This window comes from Bufo bufo, chromosome 8 (genome assembly GCF_905171765.1).
Source record: "Bufo bufo chromosome 8, aBufBuf1.1, whole genome shotgun sequence".
Lineage (NCBI taxonomy): Eukaryota > Metazoa > Chordata > Amphibia > Anura > Bufonidae > Bufo > Bufo bufo.
In genome coordinates, this window is record NC_053396.1 from 204,565,590 (window position 1) to 204,586,936 (window position 21,347).

The 21,347-nt window shown below is 46.2% G+C and overlaps 1 protein-coding gene across 1 annotated transcript in view; it reads left to right on the forward strand.

Annotated features, from left to right (window-relative positions):
• Positions 1-21,347, forward strand: part of LOC120977835 (regulator of G-protein signaling 1-like) — a 47,686-nt gene that overhangs the window by 9,090 nt on the left and 17,249 nt on the right. The window contains exon 2 of the mRNA XM_040405969.1: positions 13,081-13,521. Coding sequence (XP_040261903.1) covers positions 13,081-13,521 — 441 coding nt within the window. The remainder of the gene's footprint in view (positions 1-13,080; positions 13,522-21,347) is intronic.

The window sequence follows — 21,347 nt, forward strand, 5'->3', positions numbered from 1 at the left end:
CAAAGTTTTCCCAATTTTTCGGCTGACTGACTGACCTTCATTTCTTAAAGTAATGATGGCCACTCGTTTTTCTTTACTTAGCTGCTTTTTTCTTGCCATAATACAAATTCTAACAGTCTATTCAGTAGGACTATCAGCTGTGTATCCACCTGACTTCTCCTCAACGCCACTGATGGTCCCAACCCCATTTATAAGGCAAGAAATCCCACTTATTAAACCTGACAGGGCACACCTGTGAAGTGAAAACCATTTCAGGGGACTACCTCTTGAAGCTCATCAAGAGAATGCCAAGAGTGTGCAAAGCAGTAATCAAAGCAAAAGGTGGCTACTTTGAAGAACCTAGAATATGACATATTTTCAGTTGTTTCACACTTGTTTGTTATGTATATAATTCCACATGTGTTAATTCATAGTTTTGATGCCTTCAGTGTGAATCTACAATTTTCATAGTCATGAAAATAAAGAAAACTCTTTGAATGAGAAGGTGTGTCCAAACTTTTGGTCTGTACTGTATATATACATACATATGCATTTACACGACCGTGTGTATTTTGTGGTCTACAAAATATGGATGCAGTCCGTGAGGCATCCACATTTTTTGCGGACCCATTGACTTCTATCTTTTGATCCATGTTCCATGTGCTTTCCGCATCCGTATGTCCGTTCCACAGATTGGTTGCAAAATGCAGTTCACGGACCCATAGAAGTTAATGGGTCCACAAAAAAAAGAGCCACAGATCCTACACGGATTTCATCTGTATTTTGCGGATCCGCATCTTACGGTTGTGTCACTGTTCGCATTGACATGGCAAGGTCTCCAGAGAAAAGACATGGAGGATGCTTCTTTGTCCACACTAAAGAGCATGCACATTTTTCCATGTGGCGCCTGTGAGTGCATGTCTGGAATTTTTATTGCATAATCACACACACCCTTTTGCAGGCCACACTCCTTTTCCCAGATGTGCCACTCATTGAATTTGCGTTTAGACGCTAGGGCTGTCTGATGACGCAACGTGCCAGCTCCACGCACAGTAAATGATTAGGAGGCTTTTGTGGCGCGCGGGAGATTTCTTCTTTTTCCAGGAGCCTCCTGGACCTTCTGGGAGAGTTGGGAAGTATGCGCTACGTGTGGATGCGGTTTTGAAAACCCCCATCCACGTGATTGTACAGTACATTGGCGTGGATTTGAGGTCTGGAATTGGCACTGCAAATCTGTGGTTTTTTTTGCCTTAATTGGTGCAACAAATCCAGCACAGACTATAGTCACGCTCGCCTTGTGGTTTCCGTGATGTCGTGGCGGGAGCTTATGAACTGTCGTAGTTCTGTGGAGGTGTCATTAGTGCTGCATGCTGCTCCTTCAGGCCAACGTTGTGGCTTTAGTTGCAATACGTTAGCACGGCCATGGATCGCCGTGTGGCACTGCCTACGTCGCAAGTAATGAAAGCAAATGGAATCGCATTGGAACCCGCAAAGCTGCCACGAGCAATCTTGCTGGTTTTCTTGTGACAGTGATGGTCGCGGCAACTTGTGGGTCGCAACGCAAACCCATTCACTTTCATTTGTTTCAATGCAGGTGGCGGTACACCATTTTTGATGTGTCGCAACCTTAGGCCTCATGCACACGACTGCATGTATTTTGGAGTCCAATTGTGGATGCGTAAAATACGGAAATCGTCCATGTTGCATCCGCACTTATTCTGGACCCATTGACTTCAATGGCTTTGTGGTCCACATTTTGTGGCCAAGCATAAGATATGTTCTATCTTTTTGCAGAATGGACATATAGATGCAGAAAGCACAAGGATCATCCATGTACTTTCCGCATCCATAGAACCGTTAAGCAAAAAGATAGACTATGTCCGCAAAATGCAGACCACCAACCCATTGTCTGTATTTTGCAGATCCGTGATTTGCAGACCGCAAAACCTCAGGCTTTATGCTCAGGACCGTGTCCGTCAAACCAGGGATCCACAAAATCCGGACACCTTTCATGTGCAGTGCGCATTTTTTCTCACTCCCATTGCCAGAAATGATTAGGACATGAACGGACACACGGATGCGGACAGCACATGTATGACATCCATATACTGTGCATTTTTTATTTTATTTTTTGCAGACCCATAGAAATTAATGGGTTCATGTGAAGACACGGATACAAAATACAGTCGTGTGCATGAGGCCTTAAAGTGACAGAACGAGGGTGATGGTCTGTATATACACTGAGCAAAAATATAAACGCAACACTTTCGGTTTTGCTCCCATTTTTCATGAGCGGAACTCAAAGATCTGAAACATTTTCTACAGACACAAAAGACCCATTACTCTCAAATATTGTTCCCAAATCTGTCTAAATCTGTGTTAGTGAACACTTCTCCTTCGCCGAGATAATCCATCCCACCTCACAGGTGTGGCATATCAAGGTGCTGATTAGACAGCATGAATATTGCAGAGGTGTGCCTTAGACTGCCCACAATAAAAGGCCACTCTGAAATGTGCAGTTTGATCACACAGCGCAATGCCACAGATGTCGCAATGTTTGAGGGAGCGTGCAATTGGCATGCTGACTGCAGGAATGTCTACCAGAGCTGTTGCCCGTGCAATGAATGTTCATTTCTCTACCATAAGCCGTCTCCAAAGGCATTTCAGAGAATTTGGTAGCACATCCAACCGGCCTCACAACCGCAGACCACGTGTAACTACAGCAGCCCAGGACCTCCACATCCAGCATGTTCACCTCCATGATCGTCTGAGACCAGCCACCTGGACAGCTGCAGCAACAATCGGAGAATTTCTGCACAAACTGTCAGAAACCGTCTCAGGGAAGCTCCTCTGCATGCTGCTCGTCGTCCTCATCGGGGTCTGGACCTGACTGCAGTTCATCGTCGTAACCGACTTGAATGGGCAAATGCTCACATTCGATGGCGTCTGGCACGTTGGAGAGGCGTTCTGTTCACGGATGAGTCCCGGTTTTCACTGTTCAGGGCAGATGGCAGACAGCGTGTGTGGCGTCGTGTAAATGAGCGGTTTGCTGACGTCAACGTTGTGGATCAAGCAGCCCATGGTGGCGGTGGGGTTATGATATGGGCAGGCGTATGTTATGGACAACGAACACGGGTGCATTTTATTGATGACATTTTGAATGCACAGAGATAGTGACGAGATCCTGAGGCCCATTGTTGTGCCGTTCATCCACGACCATCACCTCATGTTGTAGCATGATAATGCACGGCCCCATATTGCAATGATCTGTACACAATTCCTGGAAGCTGAAAACATCCCAGTTCTTGCATGGCCCGGACTCACCGGACATGTCACCCATTGAGCATGTTTGGGATGCTCTGGATCGGTGTATACAACAGCGTGTTCCAGTTCTTGCCAATATTCTGCAACTTCACACAGAGGAGTGGACCAACATTCCACAGGCCACAATCAACAACCTGATCAACCCCAGTAAGGCAAAACTGTGCACATTTCAGAGTGGCCTTTTATTGTGGGCAGTCTAAGGCACACCTGTGCAATATTCATGCTGTCTAATCAGCACCTTGATATGCCACACCTGTCAGGTGGGATGGATTATCTCGGCAAAGGAGAAGTGCTCACTAACGCAGATCTAGACAGATTTGGGAACAATATTTGAGAGTAATGGGTCTTTTGTGTATGTAGAAAATGTCTCAGATCTTTGAGTTCAGCTCATGCAAAATGGGAGCAAAACCGAAAGTGTTGTGTTTTATATTTTTGCTCAGTGTATAATCTGGTAACAACATGACTCGCATGTGGCGGGGTAGAGTTCGCAAAATCTATACCCGTCCGTCCACATGACCACCATATTGCAGTATCTTTTGATGGCCTTTGTATAACAGGGTGACAGATACCGCACCGTGATATGCACCCGGACTGTTTCTCAAGGACATGAGTCAGCAGTAGGTAACGCCTCGGGGGGGGGGGGGCTGTTGTGTTGTCCCCACACAGGATTCAGCCCGTAAAATTACCGACATACACAAACACATATGTATTTATCTAATCACAGGTCTTACAGAACAGCCGGGTCCATCCTCGTGCCATGTAAATAATACCGCATCCTGGCGCTGTGCCCGGGTGGGATATTGTTGTGCTGGTCACCTTCATGTCATTTTTGCCTTATTTGAAGTATGAAACTCAATTGGTTAAAGGTGGAGACCCAATTCGGAGACTGTTATCAAAATGTGAGACAACTGCTTAAATTACAATCGCATCTGCTAATAGTAGTATGACCCATGGTAGAAACGGCAGCCACTTTTCAGAACATTTAGGCAACTATCTGAATAATAATTCCCAAAATAACCTCCACTAGAGGGAGCTAACTGCATATGTCTTTCTATAGATTTCACTAACTGTGTATGCAGTGAGCTCCCCCTGGTGGCTGGTGCAGGCAGCCTGAATTTTATCTACGGTATGCTGGCATTGGTTAGAAGGGGGCACGTGAGCTTGGACTACTGCCCAGTGCCAGATTAGCTGCAGTGTGAGAGGTGAAAACCGCCTCCTGATTTAACGCAGGTTTGGGCTCCTGTGCAGTCTACCTCCCCCCCATGCTTTATACTGCAGCTCTTACTTGTTCAGATTGGCAGCTGTGTAATGGATAGCATTTTCTAGCTTACGTTCTGCCCGTACCCCACCACGCCATGCAACGTGTAGCGCATTTGTGCAGGACCGTTCGTTTTCTCCGCTGTTATCCTCCTGAAGATGGAAAGTAGAGGTTTCTTGAGGTCTGCGGCATTCCTTCCAGTGACCAGTGAATGCGATCGTTCTTTACAGGCCTGGTCAGGTGCCTGCGTCCCCGTGAAGATTTTATAGCGCTCTGCATGGCTGCTCTGTGCTGAATACCTGATTTCTGGCCACGTAAACCACTAATTAGCAGCGCCAGGCGCTCGGTCCACAATGAGTCCTCTCTCTATGGTGAATTTTAGGGTAAACAGAAGGTAAGGTCGCTTGGATTTTGTGAACCGTGAAAAGAACTTTTGAAGAACCATCAAGAATTTTAAGTGGAGGAGCAGTTAACCCCTGAGTAGCCAGGAAATAAGAATTAAGAATAGGAACTAAAGCAGCCTATCTCTTCTCGGTGGAGTTCCCCTTTAAGTTAAGGGAATTGCTCTTTATGCGACTTCCACATCCACCCGTTCAAGGTGAATTTACTGTACATTTTAAAGAGTTTTTTTTTCTCCCTTCAAAGCAACCAGATATGTCATAAAAATACTGTATTGGTAGCGGTCCTGCTACTGGGACCCTCAAGCTCTAAAATGGGGACACCGTCCTTTAGTTCTGGTGTTGGACAAAAAAATCACAGCTTTTTTTTTTTTTTTTCGTTAGCATTTTTTGGCACCTGTGTTTTTTTATTTTTGTAGTCCTTTTTCTGGCATTTTTTGCACACAGTGGGGGTCATTTACTGAGACTGGCATTTTACACCGGTCTTTCATTCTCCCCTGCTCCACGGCCAGAGGATCCACATCATTGAGGATGAGGCGTGTGCCACGTCTTGAATGAGGAGCAGTTTTTCACCAACATTTACACCAGGCAGGGGTGCACCTAGCCTTTCTGCAGCCTGAGGCTGAAACTGAAACTGCGCCCCCCCCCCCCCCCCCATGCCAATTTCTTAACGTAAACCCTTTGCCACAATTCTTTGCTCATTGTCCGTGGCCCTTCTGCTGCCCCCCCCCCCCCCTCTCTTGCCACTACCTGCTTCTGCCTCACCTGGCCTCATTGGTGGTGCACCCCTGACACCAGGCGTAAATTTGCTGGGTCCGATGTAACGCCCCTGACCACTCCCAAGTGGTGAGGACGGTGTAAAAACGCCCATGCAATAAAATATTTCTTCATGGCATCTTTCACCTACAAAAATGAAGATTTGAAAAAGCCTGACAAAAAAGCAGGAAGAGCTCCAGTCTGCTACTATTCTAAAAAGAAGCCAGAAAGACCAAAAAAAAGCACCTAATGAACAAAAGTGCCAGGAGCAAAAAAAAAAAGCGTAGAAGGTACGCAAAAATAAGGAAAAACGCCAGCGAAAACCTGTGTGAAAACAGCCTTGTGGTACTTTCACACTTGCGGAGAGTGATCCGGCAAGCCGTTCCGTCGCTGGAAGTCTGCATGCAAACGGACCGCATTTGTACACTGATCCGGATGCGGATCCGTCTCACAAATGCATTGCAAGAACGGATTCGTCTGTCCGTTTTGTCATACGGACAAACGGATCCGTTTCTATTATTTATTTTTTTTCACATTTTTAAAGGTCTGGAAGAACGGATCCGGCATTGCGGTATTTTTAATACCTGTGGAAAAAAATGCCGGATGGTTATAAGGGAAAATAATAGCATTCTGAATACAGAATGCATAGGACAATAGCGCTGGAGGGGTTAAAAAAAAATAACAAAAAACTTACCGTAACTCACCTTAATCCACTTGCTCGCGCAGCCCGGCTTCTCTTCTGTCTTCTTCTTTGCTGTGTGCAGGAAAAGGACCTGTGGTGACGTCACTCCGGTCATCACATGGTCCGTCACATGATCTTTTACCATGGTGATGGATCATGTGATGACCGGAGTGACGTCACCACAGGTCCTTTTCCTGCACACAGCAAAGAAGACAGAAGAGATGCCGGCTGCGCGATCAAGTGGACTAAGGTGAGTTAAATTATTATTTATTTATTTTTTAACCCCTCCAGCGCTATTGTACTATGCATTCTGTATTCAGAATGCTATTATTTTCCCTTATAACCATGTTATAAGGGAAAATAATAATGATCGGGTCCCCATCCCGATCGTCTCCTAGCAACCGTGAGTGAAAATCGCACCGCATCCGCACTTGCTTGCGGATGCTTGCGATTATCATGCAGCCCCATTCACTTCTATGGGGCCTGCGTTGCGTGGAAAACGCACAATATAGAGCATGCTACGATTTTCACGCAACGCACAAGTGTTGCGTGAAAATCACCGCTCATGTGCACAGCCCCATAGAAATGAATGGGTCCGGATTCAGTGCGGATGCAATGCGTTCAACTCACGCATCGCATCCGCGCGGAATACTCGCCCGTGTGAAAGGGGCCTTAGGGTGTATGCACAAGCTGCGTAGTACAAGCGGATTGTCCGTGCAATTTTCATGCGGAAAATCCGCAGTGTAGTGCAGTACTAGCTGAGTAAATGGGATTTTCAAAATCTCATCTACACGGTGCGGGAATTTTCAGGGCGAATTCGGAGAATGTGTATTGTTTGTGCGGATTGTGCAGTGTTCATTCTTTGCAATGCAACCCGGGGCAAATCCATGTCAAAAGGTATAACAAAAACCGCAGCTAACGCATGAAGATTTGGTGTGGAAACACAAAGCGCGCAAAAATACACCCAGAAAATCTGCATAAACGGCACTGCAGTGTACATGGGCCTTTACACAGATTTTTGAACTATGCACAATTTTTTTTTTTTGTTGCTAAATTTAAGTGACCTGCGATGTAACCTTGACTTATGGAGTATGTAAAGAATGAAGAAAAGCATCAGACGCGTCTTATAGTAAGAAGAACCGCTTGACATAAAGCAGAGTGGCAATTTTTAGTCAGTTTCTTGCCCCTGAGGGAATTTGCCATCTGCTTTTTTGTTTTTAGCGCCTTCCTGAGAGAGGAACCCCTAATCAGAACCCTCCTGAGAGAGGAACCCCTAATCAGAACCCTCCTGAGAGAGGAACCCCTAATCAGAACCCTCCTGAGAGAGGAACCCCTAATCAGAACCCTCCTGAGAGAGGAACCCCTAATCAGAACCCTCCTGAGAGAGGAACCCCTAATCAGAACCCTCCTGAGAGAGGAACCCCTAATCAGAACCCTCCTGAGAGAGGAACCTCTAATCAGAACCCTCCTGAGAGAGGAACCCCTAATCAGAACCCTCCTGAGAGAGGAACCCCTAATCAGAACCCTCCTGAGAGAGGAACCCCTAATCAGAACCCTCCTGAGAGAGGAACCCCTAATCAGAACCCTCCTGAGAGAGGAACCCCTAATCAGAACCCTCCTGAGAGAGGAACCCCTAATCAGAACCCTCCTGAGAGAGGAACCCCTAATCGGAACCCTCCTGAGAGAGGAACCCCTAATCGGAACCCTCCTGAGAGAGGAACCCCTAATCGGAACCCTCCTGAGAGAGGAACCCCTAATCGGAACCCTCCTGAGAGAGGAACCCCTAATCGGAACCCTCCTGAGAGAGGAACCCCTAACCGGAACCCTCCTGAGAGAGGAACCCCTAACCGGAACCCTCCTGAGAGAGGAACCCCTAATCGGAACCCTCCTGAGAGAGGAACCCCTAATCGGAACCCTCCTGAGAGAGCAACCCCTAATCGGAACCCTCCTGAGAGAGCAACCCCTAATCGGAACCCTCCTGAGAGAGGAACCCCTAATCGGAACCCTCCTGAGAGAGGAACCCCTAATCGGAACCCTCCTGAGAGAGGAACCCCTAATCAGAACCCTCCTGAGAGAGGAACCCCTAATCAAAACCCTCCTGAGAGAGGAACCCCTAATCAGAACCCTCATATACCATAAATTGCCCTTTTAGGCTATCTGCACTCGGGTAGACTTGCAGAAATTACCCATGTGCATCAAAGTCCAGATGTGTTAAGGCTCATGCACACGACCGTATGTATTTTGCGCTCCGCAAATCACGGATCTGCGAAAAAACGGATGACCTCTATGTGACATCCGTGTTACATCTGTTTTCTATGCTGATCCATTGTACCAATGCCTGTCCTTGTCCGCAAAACGTACAAGAATAGGACATGTTCTATTTATTTATTTTTTTGCGGAACCAACTTGCGGACATACGGAATGCACACAGAGTCATTTCCGTTTTATTGTGGCCTGGATGTGGAATCATTCATTTCAATGGGGGTTTTAAAAAAACAGAAATGACTCAGTTGTGGAATGGACACTGAAAAAAATAATACGTTCGTGTGCATGAGCCCTTACTTGCATTTTTTTTTATGCGGATTCAATGAGGTTTTGCTGCAGATCTCATACTTCCATTGAAAAGGGTGAAATTCATCGCAAAAATCGCACAAACGGTTGACGTGCTGCAGATCGAAAGTCCATGAGATTTATCTAGCCTCATACACTTTGCTGGGTCTGTATTACGCTGCGATCTTTTCTATCCGGGAATCTGCGCCAAAAAAATGCACATAATCCCCGGAGTGTGTAGGTAGCCTTAGGCCGCATCCACACAACCGTAGGACGGCCGTGCCGAGTTTCAGGCTGCAAGTCCGCAAAACGGAGGCAACGGCCACGTGCACTCCGCATCGCAATGCGGACCCATTGATTTTAATAGGTCCACAATCCGCAAGATGCAGATAAATGTATGTCCACCACGCTTGGTGGACTATACGTGTGGTAATGACATGTCTGCGTGGCTACCACCGCCCACTCTGCGGCAAGTGTCACGCCACATTGTTGCAGGAACATGAGCTTTGGGGTCGTGGTCTAGAACATCAAATTGGGCCTTTTGTTAAGGTGCTGGGATTTACCACCCAGTACAGAAGGGTATTTGTTTAGCCCCCCAGGAGGTCATGGAGTACTCAGTGGATGCAGTACCACCCACTGACTTGAGTTTCATAGGCCATCTATCTCAGCCTACGGGCTCATTCACACGACCGTATACGTTTTTTTGCGGACCACAAGTTGCGAACACAGATACATCCCGTGTGCCTTCTGCATTTTTTTTTGCGGATCGTAATGTCCTTCTCCATGATAGAAATTCCTATTCTTGTTCACCAATGCGGACAAAAATAGGACATGTTCTGTCTTTTTGGCATGGCCGCGGAACGGAAGTACGGATGCGGACAGCACACGGTGTGCTGTCTGCATCTTTTGTGGCCCCTTTGAAATGAATTGGTCCGCATCCGACTCACAAGATTGCAGAACGGACGTGGACAGAAAAATATGGTCGTGTGAATGGGCCCTGAAGGTCAATGTAACAAACCTCAACTGTGAGAAAAACGAAGTCTTCTGATTTTACAAGGATTAAAAGGGAGTCAGTCAGCAGTTTTGACCTTGCTAAACTCCTGACAGCACTAGGTTGGGACTGGGCAGAGCAGAGCAAACACCTTTTGTGGAGCTTTAATCAGGAGTAGTGTGAGTAGGAAGTTTTATTCTGCCAGGTTCTGCTCCTGCAAGTGCCCTGCTCTGAGTGACCACTTTAGCATCTATCCAGGAGACCACTACAGCCGCCGCTTGGAGCAGAGGGGAAGGGCCACGAAGCAGCTCAAAGCAGAGAGCACTCCATAACAAAGCAACGCATCCAGGGCACTTTCAGGAGCAGAACCTGGCAGAATAATAGTTCTTATTCACACTACTCCTGATAATGAAAGCTCCACAAAAGGTATGTACATCCTGCTCTCCACAGCCCCAACCTAAACTGCTGTAAGCAGTTAACATGGTCAGAACTGCTGACAGACTCCCTTTAAGTCGTATTTTGCAAATTTTTCTCTCCAGTCCTGAGGATGTCACTAGTACTAAAATGCATGTGGTGTCCCACCGTGAAGGAGGTCTACACCTCTGGTATGTTTTGTGTACTGTCGTCTATTGCTTCCCGATATCAGCCGTTGTAAGCACAGGATACCCTGAGGTCTTCAATGGGGTGACTGACAGCCCCAAAATATTCTTGCCCTAATGATCTCACAAATCCGCAGTGCTGAGACCCTCCACATACATATGTAGGGATGACTGATATCAGCAAGCTGCCAATTTTAAGTTTAGAGGCCATTTAAAAAAAAAAAAAGTCCTGTTATTTTTCAGACACACGGAGAGTGCTTCCTCTGCATAAATATCTTCATGAATATTGTAACCCATTAATGCTGCTGATAAATGATTGATGTCTGCTGAGATGTGTTTGTCTAAGAGCAGTGCTCGTAAGTATCAATGGACAAGTAATCATTTGGAAGATCTTGCTGCTGTTATGAATATTCCAATGCAAGAGCGCCCCTAGTGGCAAGAAAACATATATAAAAAAAGTTTACTTTTTCCAGTGGCTTCCAGTCAGACAGTCACCAGGGGACCTGCTTATCGAAAAAAGGTTGTCCAGAAAACAAAAGCCCCAGCTACCATCTTGCACGTCTCAAATCTCAAGAAATTCTTTTTTTCCCCCACAAGAATTGTAAGATTATGGGATGTATATAGAAATATTTTATCGTTTTTGTTTCTTACCCTCTCAGTACTTGGATGATAACCCAAAAACAGCGTGGTCAACCCATGGGTGAGATATTCTAACAGCCTGGTTAAGGGATGAGTCGGATAAACCAAAAACAGCATAGTCACTGCATGAGTGGTATATTCTAAAAACAACTTGGCCAAGGGGATGGTTGGAAATCCCAAAAACAACATATGAGTGGGATAACCCCAAAACAGCACAGTGAACCCAGGGGTGGCATATTGTAACAACAGCCTGGCCAAGATCAAGAGATGAGTGGGGTAACCCCAAAACAGCATGTTCTACCCATGGGTGGGGTAACCCAAAAGCAGCATGCTCAGTCAGTGGGCGGGATAATCCAAAAACACCATTGTCAACCCATGAGTGGGATAACCACAAAAATAGCATGGTCAACCTATTACTGGGTTTTCTAAAAACATGATCAACCAATGGGTGGAATAACTCAAAAACGGCATGATCAACCCATGAGCGGGTGTTCTAAAAACATTATCAATTGATAGGTGGTACAACTCAAAAACAGCATGGTCAACCTGTAAGTGGCATATTTTGAAAACAACATGGTCAGCCCAAGGGTTAGATAACCCAAACACAGCATGGTCAACCCGTGAGTGGGATAATGCAAAAACGCCATCAACACCCATGAATGGGTTTTCTCTAAACATGGTTAGCTGATGGGTATTATAATCCAAAAACAGCATGGGCAACCCATAAGGGCATATTTTAAAAACAACTTGGTGAATTCATGGGTAGAATAACCCCAAAACATCTTGATCCTCCCATGAATGTTAAAACCCACAAACAGCATGGGTAGGTTCACCACTGTCTTTGGATAATCCACCTGTAGACAAAAGGTTGCTACAGTTGGGTCTTCCATGTTCTATAGCTGCAGCGAAAATGAGTATTTGAATACTTTTGGTGGATTTAGTGTCAAGAATTTCAGAGCGTCTATACCAGACGGAAGGAATTTACTGTGCTTCTTTAAAAGGTACCAACTTTCATCAGATTTTCCATCTTTACGGAGTTCTGAACCCAGGATCTATGCAGTCATACTAGTTCAGGCTCCAGTCGAGCTTACAATTTACATTCATCCTCTGGGGCCAATTTCACGGGATGCCAATCAAGTGACCAGTTTTTTACTGGGGGGGAGGCAAGAGAATGTATTCTGAAAACTTGCTTTATGATGACCAAATATGGCTGGAAAGCTCGGAATAAAACCGATGGAAATGGTTAAACGTGCAGAATAAACAAGACCTTGTTCAGAATTTCATCATACTCACGTTTCATCCTTAAACGTTGCTCCTATGCACCTGTTCTCACACCTGCCCTGTGTTCTTCCAGGTGAGGTGTTTCTTCTGCACGCTTCTTTCTGTGTTGTGTTTGACTTCTTTTATGCCTCGTTTACATACCTCCACATACACAGATGGCCTCCAACGTATCTTATGTACACCTTCAAAGTGACCCACCAACATTAGTAAAATTTGTGTCCTACACACACACACGTGGTGGAGCGCACCAATATCAATAGGACTGCATTTTTGAAGACCCCTTTTCAATTCCCAAATCTCAAAAAACTAGATTGACCATATGGTCATCCAGTATCAAAAGCTTGTCCAAACACTTGTTGAAAATGTATCCAAGTGAGAGCGGGTTTGTTCTTCTAAATCGCAATAGCATCTCAGTAACAAGTTTGATGAAGGTTGACCAAAATCACATATCTGAGAACATCTTTATAAGATGGTGTTCTCCAATCAGGGGGTCCAAGGATGGGTTAGGCGTCATCTATGCGTATGGCCTCAAAATTGGGACATTTGTTATTAGGAAGGACCTATAGATGTTCATCTGAAGGTTCACAACTAGATATTTAATACCACATTTATGTCTTTCACAGATGCTCCATGTATTTAACCCCCTACGAAAGTCTGGCAGTGAAACCTGTCTCTCTCCTGAAAACCCTCAACACTGGAAGCGTTTAGCTATCAGAAGACAACCGCCTACTGATGTCCCTGACCCTTCATCCAACATTGCTTCAGCCTTGCCCGTCCCGGAAGTGAGGGTGGAACGCTCATTCAGTGCTGGTAACTTAACTTGTGACAGTGATGAAGAGGAAGGGTCAGATAACAGAACTCTGGGGGTCCCAGGAGCCATGTGGAGGACACTGAGCGAGTCTCATTTGGACTCGGGAGGCAGGGGGGAGACCCTTGGTGAGAAGCAGAAGTCTGGCAGTGGATGGAGCTTGCCATCACCAAAGACATTGAGGAAGAAGAGGAGAGCTGCAAAAGTGACCGTTGCAAAACAGAATCTTCTGTCATTTTTTATGGGATCCTTTAAGGTAAATTAGGGGAGTGAGATGACGTTATACCCAGCCTCTTTAGTAAATGATTCCAGATGTTCTTCTAAGGCTAGAAGAACTTGACCGACAACTTCAGTAGGTCCTAACACAGTAGCAGAACCTCAGGCTCAGATTGTCTTTAGTTATAAGACAGGCAAAAAGATCCCTAAGACATGGCATCAGTGCTGTCCCATAGAGCACCTAAGTGGACATATAGTAGCCCAAAACTAAACCAATAGCAGACTTTAGAAACTTGTCTGCACTTACCTCTCAGGGCACCATAGTGACCCAGACAGAAGTAACCAGTAAGGTTACATTTGCACTTCTGGAGACACTACTTTGGATGACTGCGCAAAACATCGGTTTGTCCATTCTTTTTGTCAATTGATCCTGTATCTTGAAAGGTATTGTTTTGGTGCTGCAGTAGCATGCGGTCTTCTACAGTATCCAGAGTCTACGGTCCTGGAGGCCACAACTTCAGCAATCTCAAACTGTACACTATAGTACTACCATTTCAGTATGCGAAGAACTTAAAGAGGAGGGGCAATACAAGGTTTTAGGCTACTTTCACACTAGCGTTTTCAATTGCGCTATTGAGAACCGTCATAGGACTTCAATAGCGGAAGAAAACGCTTCAGGTTTGTCCCCATTCATTGTCAATGGGGACAAAACTGAACGAAACGGAATGCACCAAAATGCATTCCGTTCCATTTGGTTGCATCCCCATCGCGAATAGAATAACGCTGCAAGCAGCATTTTTCTATCTGCGATGTGGTGCGAAGCAAGAAGGATCGGTCCTGACACACAATGTAAGTCAATGGGGACAGATCTGTTTTCTCTGACACAATAGAAAACTGATCCATCCCCCATTGACTTTCAATGGTGTTCATGATCCCTCATGGCTATATCAGACATAATACAACAGATCCGTTCATTACGGATGCATGCGATTGTATTGTTGTAACGGAAGCGTTTTTGCAGATCCATGGCGGATCCGCCAAAAACGCTAGTGTGAAAGTGGCTTTACCCACCACTAGGTGTCCTTCATCCTGGCAGCTTTGTACTCTTGGCCTGATCCAGTGTATTGTGATTCCCATTTCCTGGTCAACAAGGCCTGCTCCTCAGGCTTTCCTAGAATCTGTAGACTTCAAAAAAGCCCTCAGTCTTTTCTGAAGGCCACGCCCTGTCCATCAGTTACATTGCCTCTGGTCTTTTGGTTCCTCTCACAACGCATCCTGGACAATGAACCCGGTGACCACTGTTCTTGGATATTAAATCTCCAGGGATGAAGCACCCAAGCAGTAAATCCAGGTTGTGTTACTATAGTGAACGATAGACAACACTTTATAGTCCCAGTAGACCGCACGTTATAGCAGCTCCACTCTTTCTTCTCATGGAGATCCAACTGGTAGGAAGTCTTCAGGGCAGCGGTCTTTGGGAAAAACTATGTAAAATAGCTCCTGTCCACAAGAAAGAAAACTGTCTGTCTAGTGGCACCTGTAGGTGGCTACCTTGTAAGACATTGACCAACCCTTTAAAGAGCCCTTAAACTTTACTTGGGCCAAAACAGAGACCCAGATCTGGTCTGGTAGGGAGTCTTCAAGAAGGAAGAACAGGTTCGCACTGAGATCTTTTGTAATTGAAACATGAATAAGGACTCAGACCTGCACGGTTATGAGCGTAGGAAGGAGAATCTGCTCGTTCATCACGGTCCAGGCTGCTACAGGTATGAGAATTATGTCGCCAAAGGACAGCCAGCCGGGACCTGTGGGTGTTTTTGTAGGAAACTGATAGAACTGGTCCCGGAAGAGGAAATATGTTTCTAAAAAAAGACAAAGCAGATGCTTTGAAGCATTGGAGACCTTTAGGCTCCCTGAGGCTGTCAGGTGAAGGGTGTGGTGACTGTGAGTGATGGTTTAGTGTTGACTGCAATCCTGAGATTGTTTTGTAAGAGAAGGAAGGAGGAAGAACTGCTGAGGTAATGCATAGGAGGAGTAGAGAACCCCCTAAAACAACAGTAATGAATGGGATAAGCCAGCATATCACTACAGGTTTGTACATGTCGGTTCCTCTCCTATTTTTAGGACATTGGGCCTTCTGTCTGTAGTAACATTGTTGGTCTTTCTAAGCTGATAGTGAGCAAGGAGAATTGGTGTCAGGGCCAGGAAAGATGACTATGCAGGGACCTTTATGAAGGAGAGGGAGGGGCTGGCAGAAGGAGGAGGAGCAACAAGGGTGCACAGGAAGGCATGGGCCCGCCCTCAGTGCTCTTAACTCTTGTTTGCATATGGATTCACAGTATTGTTTTCCAGAATGAAGCAGTGGAGGACTAAGTGAAAGCTATCATTATATTCAGCTGAGCTAGCCCTACAAGTCATTGTGACTGGTTTACCAGTGAATATCCTGAAGAAGGGCTCCTTTTAAGGTTGGGATTGCCCTTTTACTCATCACTGCTGTTTTGAGGGAGAAAAAGAAGTGGTAGATGGCCGGGTTCTAAAAAATAAAGGGGCCATAACATCACAGGTTGCTACAAGAGCACCTGAGGTTCCTTTGCTCAGTTTCTTGGCCCTTGTTGGTGGCTTTCAACACAAATAATAACCCTTTTGAAGGGCCATTACATCTTAAAGGGTTATTCTCATCTCAGACAATGGGGGCATATTGCTGGCTCGGCTATTTCCGTCGGGCCAATAGAAGTGAATGGGAGCGGTGGCCGGTCATATGTGGTGCGCTCCCATTCACTTCTATGGGGAGAGCGCTTGGTGGTGGCCGGACCGGAGTCCTCCAGCCACCACTTTGCGGGGTTCCGTTCTCCGTTCCCAATATAGGTGGAACCTGCACCTATAAGACAATGGGGGCATATCCTAGCCATTGTCTGAGATGAGACAACCCCTTTTAACATCTAAAGAAGAACAACACTTAAAGGGGTTATGCCATGACTGATGTAAAAAATGAAAATCGTACATCATATAACAAAGCTAGAACCAGTGCTGTACCTCACATGGATCCCAAGATCTCCCCATCCATTTCTCCAAATGTTCTGATAGATCTCCTTTAGGCTGGCAGCTTAGGGGGCATGGGTGTTCTTTCTCAGGGGAGCATGTCCTTTCTGCTGTAGCTCTTTCCCTGTAACTGACACAAGTCTCAAGAGTTGAAAATTTAAACCGAGCGCATACGACCACCTCAGTGAGGTGGACAAGAAATAAGGAAAAGAGCAAACAGCAGGTGGCGCTATATAGATAAGTTTTATTGAATAACTCAGTGGCTATACAAAATTTTTAATTACAAGCAATTACAAAAGTAGTCAGATCCAGGTGCTGGTTTGAAAAATAAAGAATGTTTTGTGGCTCAACCCGCTTTAATGGTAATGTCCTTCTTCACAACAATTTTTGCCAGTGCATCTAAAATAAAAAACGAAATAACTTTTTTTTCTGATTGTTTTGTTTATACAGCACCTGTGCATCACCATGGTAACAGATAACAAGCAAACCCTGTACAATCTAATCCTGCAGTCATACTTTTTTCCACCAGTCCCCTGCTTTTAGGTAACCCGATTGAGGGTATGTTCGCATAAAGTTAGAAATAGATGGAGTAAGTATGACTGCGGGATCCGATTATGGTGTTTGTAGTCTGTAACCACGGAGATGCATAGGTTGGAATTGAGCTGTAGACCCAAAATGATTAAAAAAAATGTAAGACTTATTGTGACCTCATTTTTTTCATTTTAGATGCATTGGGTCAATAAAAAGAAATGCGGTTGCAAATGTGGACCTGATCTTTAAAGGGGTTGTCGGTATCCCATGATTAAAATGAAAATCAGACGTCATATGGCACATGACAATCTCTATCTAACAAAGCTAGAACCAGCCCTGGATCTATTCACTGCTCCAATTGCTCTGCTAGATTTATTTCAACTTGGTAGCTCAAGGGGCGTGTCCTTTCTCAGGGGGCGTGTCCTTTCTGCTGCAGCTCTCTCTCCCTATCATAGCTCAGGGGCCATGTCCTTTCTGCTGCAGCACTCCTTATCACAACCTAGGGGGTGCGACCTTTCTGCTGCAGCTCTGTCCCTATAATTGTCAACGCTTCCAACAGAGAAGTATGGGTTGGGCTTAGCTAAAAGGGGGTGGAACTTTAGTGTGCCTGCAAGGTTAGCCTGCCCCTTTTGCCTAAAAACTCTATCAATGGTGGAGGAAACCAAATATATACCTCCTAGGTCACCACATCTAGAAAAACTTTTATTTTCACCCTATTCAGGTGGATGATATCATGGCAACTATTTAAAGAACCCCTTTAAGAAAATGATTTCCCCTTTTAATGGGTATGCGCCCCAATGTCCCCCACTAGCTGTTCGCTTGTTTTCACGGCATTACACGTACATGCCTATGCACCACGGCGGACTTTAACCCTATGCAAACCAAGCAAATGTTTGGGGCCCTAGAGATCAGGCAGTCCCCTGTTGGCCACAAGTGGTTGGCTGTGCCTGTGCGGCTGGTTCAGCTAGGAAAGGGGGGGGGGGGGCTGCCCTGGGAAGCTGAGAGTTGGGCTTTGTGGACCATTGGGGGCGGAGCTCAGTGGTCCAATGGGGGTCCTCCAGACACAACTTTGCTTTGGGCCCCAGAAATGCCTGGTGCACCCCTTCCCCTTTTTTTTTTTTTCTTCTGCTGGGCGCTGCAGCAGACCCCGTCTCCACCGACGTGTTCCTCTCCACCGACGTGTTCCTCTCCATGGAGTAATGTTTACACTTTCGGTTCTATAATGTACACAAACCGCAGAACATAACAGACCGGTAATCCATGTGTTGTGTACTGTCACATTTCATTTAACTCGCGCTTAGCATTTGCCAAATCCTAGCACCATCAGTTCCCTCCGCACTGGCATGAACCATCTTTACAGACTCTTGCATCTGTTGCTACGGTAACTGGTGGGAGAAGAGGTGGGCAAAGAGCCCTGCGTACGCCGTCCAAATCGTATCATTACATGGGATTCTATGAAATTGTGCCTTATGGAAATACACGATACCCACTGATGAAGCAGCGGGCTGGGTCATTTCAAGGGGACGTGTTAGGGCTCCTATAAAATGCCCAAAGCTGGTCCGGTGGTTTCCGCCCCCAGAAAGCCCCACCACCGCGGCTGATCATGCATGATTGATAGTTTTTATGGAGATCATTGGTCTTCCAGCTGAGTGGTTACATGGGTCAATTTTCTGGCATCAGCACTCATGCAAATGTCTGCTCGCCCATTCATTGCCCCGTGTAAACATGGCCGAACACCCGACAAATGAGCAAATGGCATAAGAAATGATCAGATGTCAGCAGCAGCACAGCACCCGGAGTAAACAGAGATGTGCGGCCAATAATAATTAAAGTGTATGTGCCCGAACAATAGCGTTAACGATCGGCGATTGTGCTGAGGCCTTTTACACTGACCGATCGGGTATCAAAAATCATGCAGATCTTCATTCTCCCAGTCATTGCACCGTATAAACATGGCAGAGCACCTGACAAATGAGCAAGCAGTATGGAAAATCATTGGTTGTCCCAGTGCCTGAGTAAACAGAAATGTGCTGCCGACATTAATGAAAGCGTATGTGCCCGAACAATGGCGTCAACGATTGGCGATTGTGCTGATGCCTTTTACACGGGCCGATTCAAAATCGGGTGAATATTCGTTCTCCCAGTCATTGCCTCATGTAAACACGGCGGAGCACCTGACGAAAGAGCAAGTGGCATGACAGGTCTATGGTGGCCGACAATAATGAATGTGTTTGTGTCTGGATGATGGCTTTAACGAACGGTCGTCGATTCTGCTGATGCCTTTTACATGGGCCAGTCTCATTTTCAGACGATCACCCGAAAAACAAGCAAAGTAAACAGAGATGGGCTGCCAACATTAATGAAAGCGTATATGTGCCCAAATGATGGCGTCAACGATCGGCGATTGCGCTGATGCCTTTTCCATGGGCCAATCGGGCAAACAAACATCCGCATGATCGTTGATGCCTGGTCATGCTCTGTGTAAACATTGCAGAACACCTGGCATGCCGATCGACATGATTTATCAGCCGCTCCCGTCCATTTTGGCCAAAAAATCTGCCCATGTACGAGGACCTGTCTGTTCGCAGAACATTTTAAGTGCAAAACATGGTTGCCGATCAGAGATTTTCAGAGATCAGATAGTGTCCAAATAGATTTGGGTTGCCAAAGCATACTCCATCCTCTTTTTTTAAAATTTTAATTCATAAACGATGGATGCCTAACAAGGGATCGGCCGAAAAAAGAGACTCCTTTTGAGGAGGCCGCTCTGCGCGTTGCGATCTGTTTTTTATTACTGTGCTGTATTGTTTAATCGGAACGTTCAAAAATATGCTTCTTACAAACAAACGGGGGAGAGAAGGTGAAAGGTTAACAAATACATGGGACACGCGTGCAGATTTAGCGTGGTATGTTCTGCGTAATTTTTTTACATTTTTTTTTTTTTGTAGGGCAGAGTGGGCAGAACGAGGGTCCTAAGGGACAAGGGGGATATATAGAGACAGTGCAGGATTATATGAAGAGGATGTTTAGGGTCTGTATAATCTGACCCGCCGTTTCCTGTCCCCCCTCCCGGCCTGGACGGCGTTCATAACACAGCTGCTTTCCCACGACCCCTGACTTTTTAACCCTTTCCTTGCCAGGCGTGAGGAAAACCTATAGACAGCAGCGATTGGCACTGTAAGAAAGGGGCACAGCAAGGGTGGAGGAGGCACACGAGGCATAGAAATGGTAGGGCCGGGATGTGCTGAGCTCATCCACGCCGCTCACAGTTGGCAACTTCCGCCCAACTTCAGTGGAGACCTCGCCAACCTCTTCTTGCTGTGCAGGCGCTACTTGCGCCATCTACAGCAGGGATCAGCAACCTCCGGCACTCCAGCCGTGGTGAAACTACAACACCCAGCATGCACATTTGACATGACTGTTCTCAGAACTCCAATAGAAGTGAATGCAGCATGCTGGGAGTTGGAGCGCCGGAGGTTGCGGACTCCTGATCTACAGACTGTTAGAGGTCACTCACACGACTGTATCACTGTGGTGCCCGTATTGAAGACCGACGGCGTGAACTCCGTGCTGCGGGTGTGGACCCTTTTGACTTGAATGGGTGCGTGATCCGCAAAAGATAGGATGTCTTATTTTTTGCAAAGTGGAAGCGCTTCTGTGGGATTTCAGGTCTGTGCCTCCGCACCGCAGAAGATAGGACATGTCCCATCTTTTGCTGTATTTTGCAGATGGCGGACCCACTCAGGTCCACACCGCAATACGGGATTCACACAGCCGGAGCCCGTGCATTGCGGAGCTCTGTTGGCGGTCCTCGACATGGACACGGTCTGGACATGGACACGGTGACCATACAGTCATGTGAATGAGCCCTTAATGTAAGGCATATGCCAAACGTTTCTCCTGTCGGAGGGTAGAAGGGGTGTCCTTATGGGGTCCATTGCGGGTTGTGTACTGTAGGATACCTTTTTTTCAACTGCACATTTGACCCGGCAAACAATACGGGATATGGGAGCCTCAGGGCGGCACGTGGCACTGTACATCGGCATACGACGGAGGTGGCCTTAAAAGAATCGCCCTGCGTATGTCTTAGATGTAAGGGTCAAACATGAGTCTAAGGCCTCATGCACACGACCGTTGTGTGCATCCGTGTCCGTTGTTCCGTTTTCCGTGATTTTCTGCGGACCCATTGACTTTCAGTGGGTCCGTTGAAAACTCGTAAAATGCACCGTTTGTCGTCCGCGTCCGTGATCCGTGTTTCCAGTCCGTCCAAAAAATAGGACCTGTCCTATTTTTTTG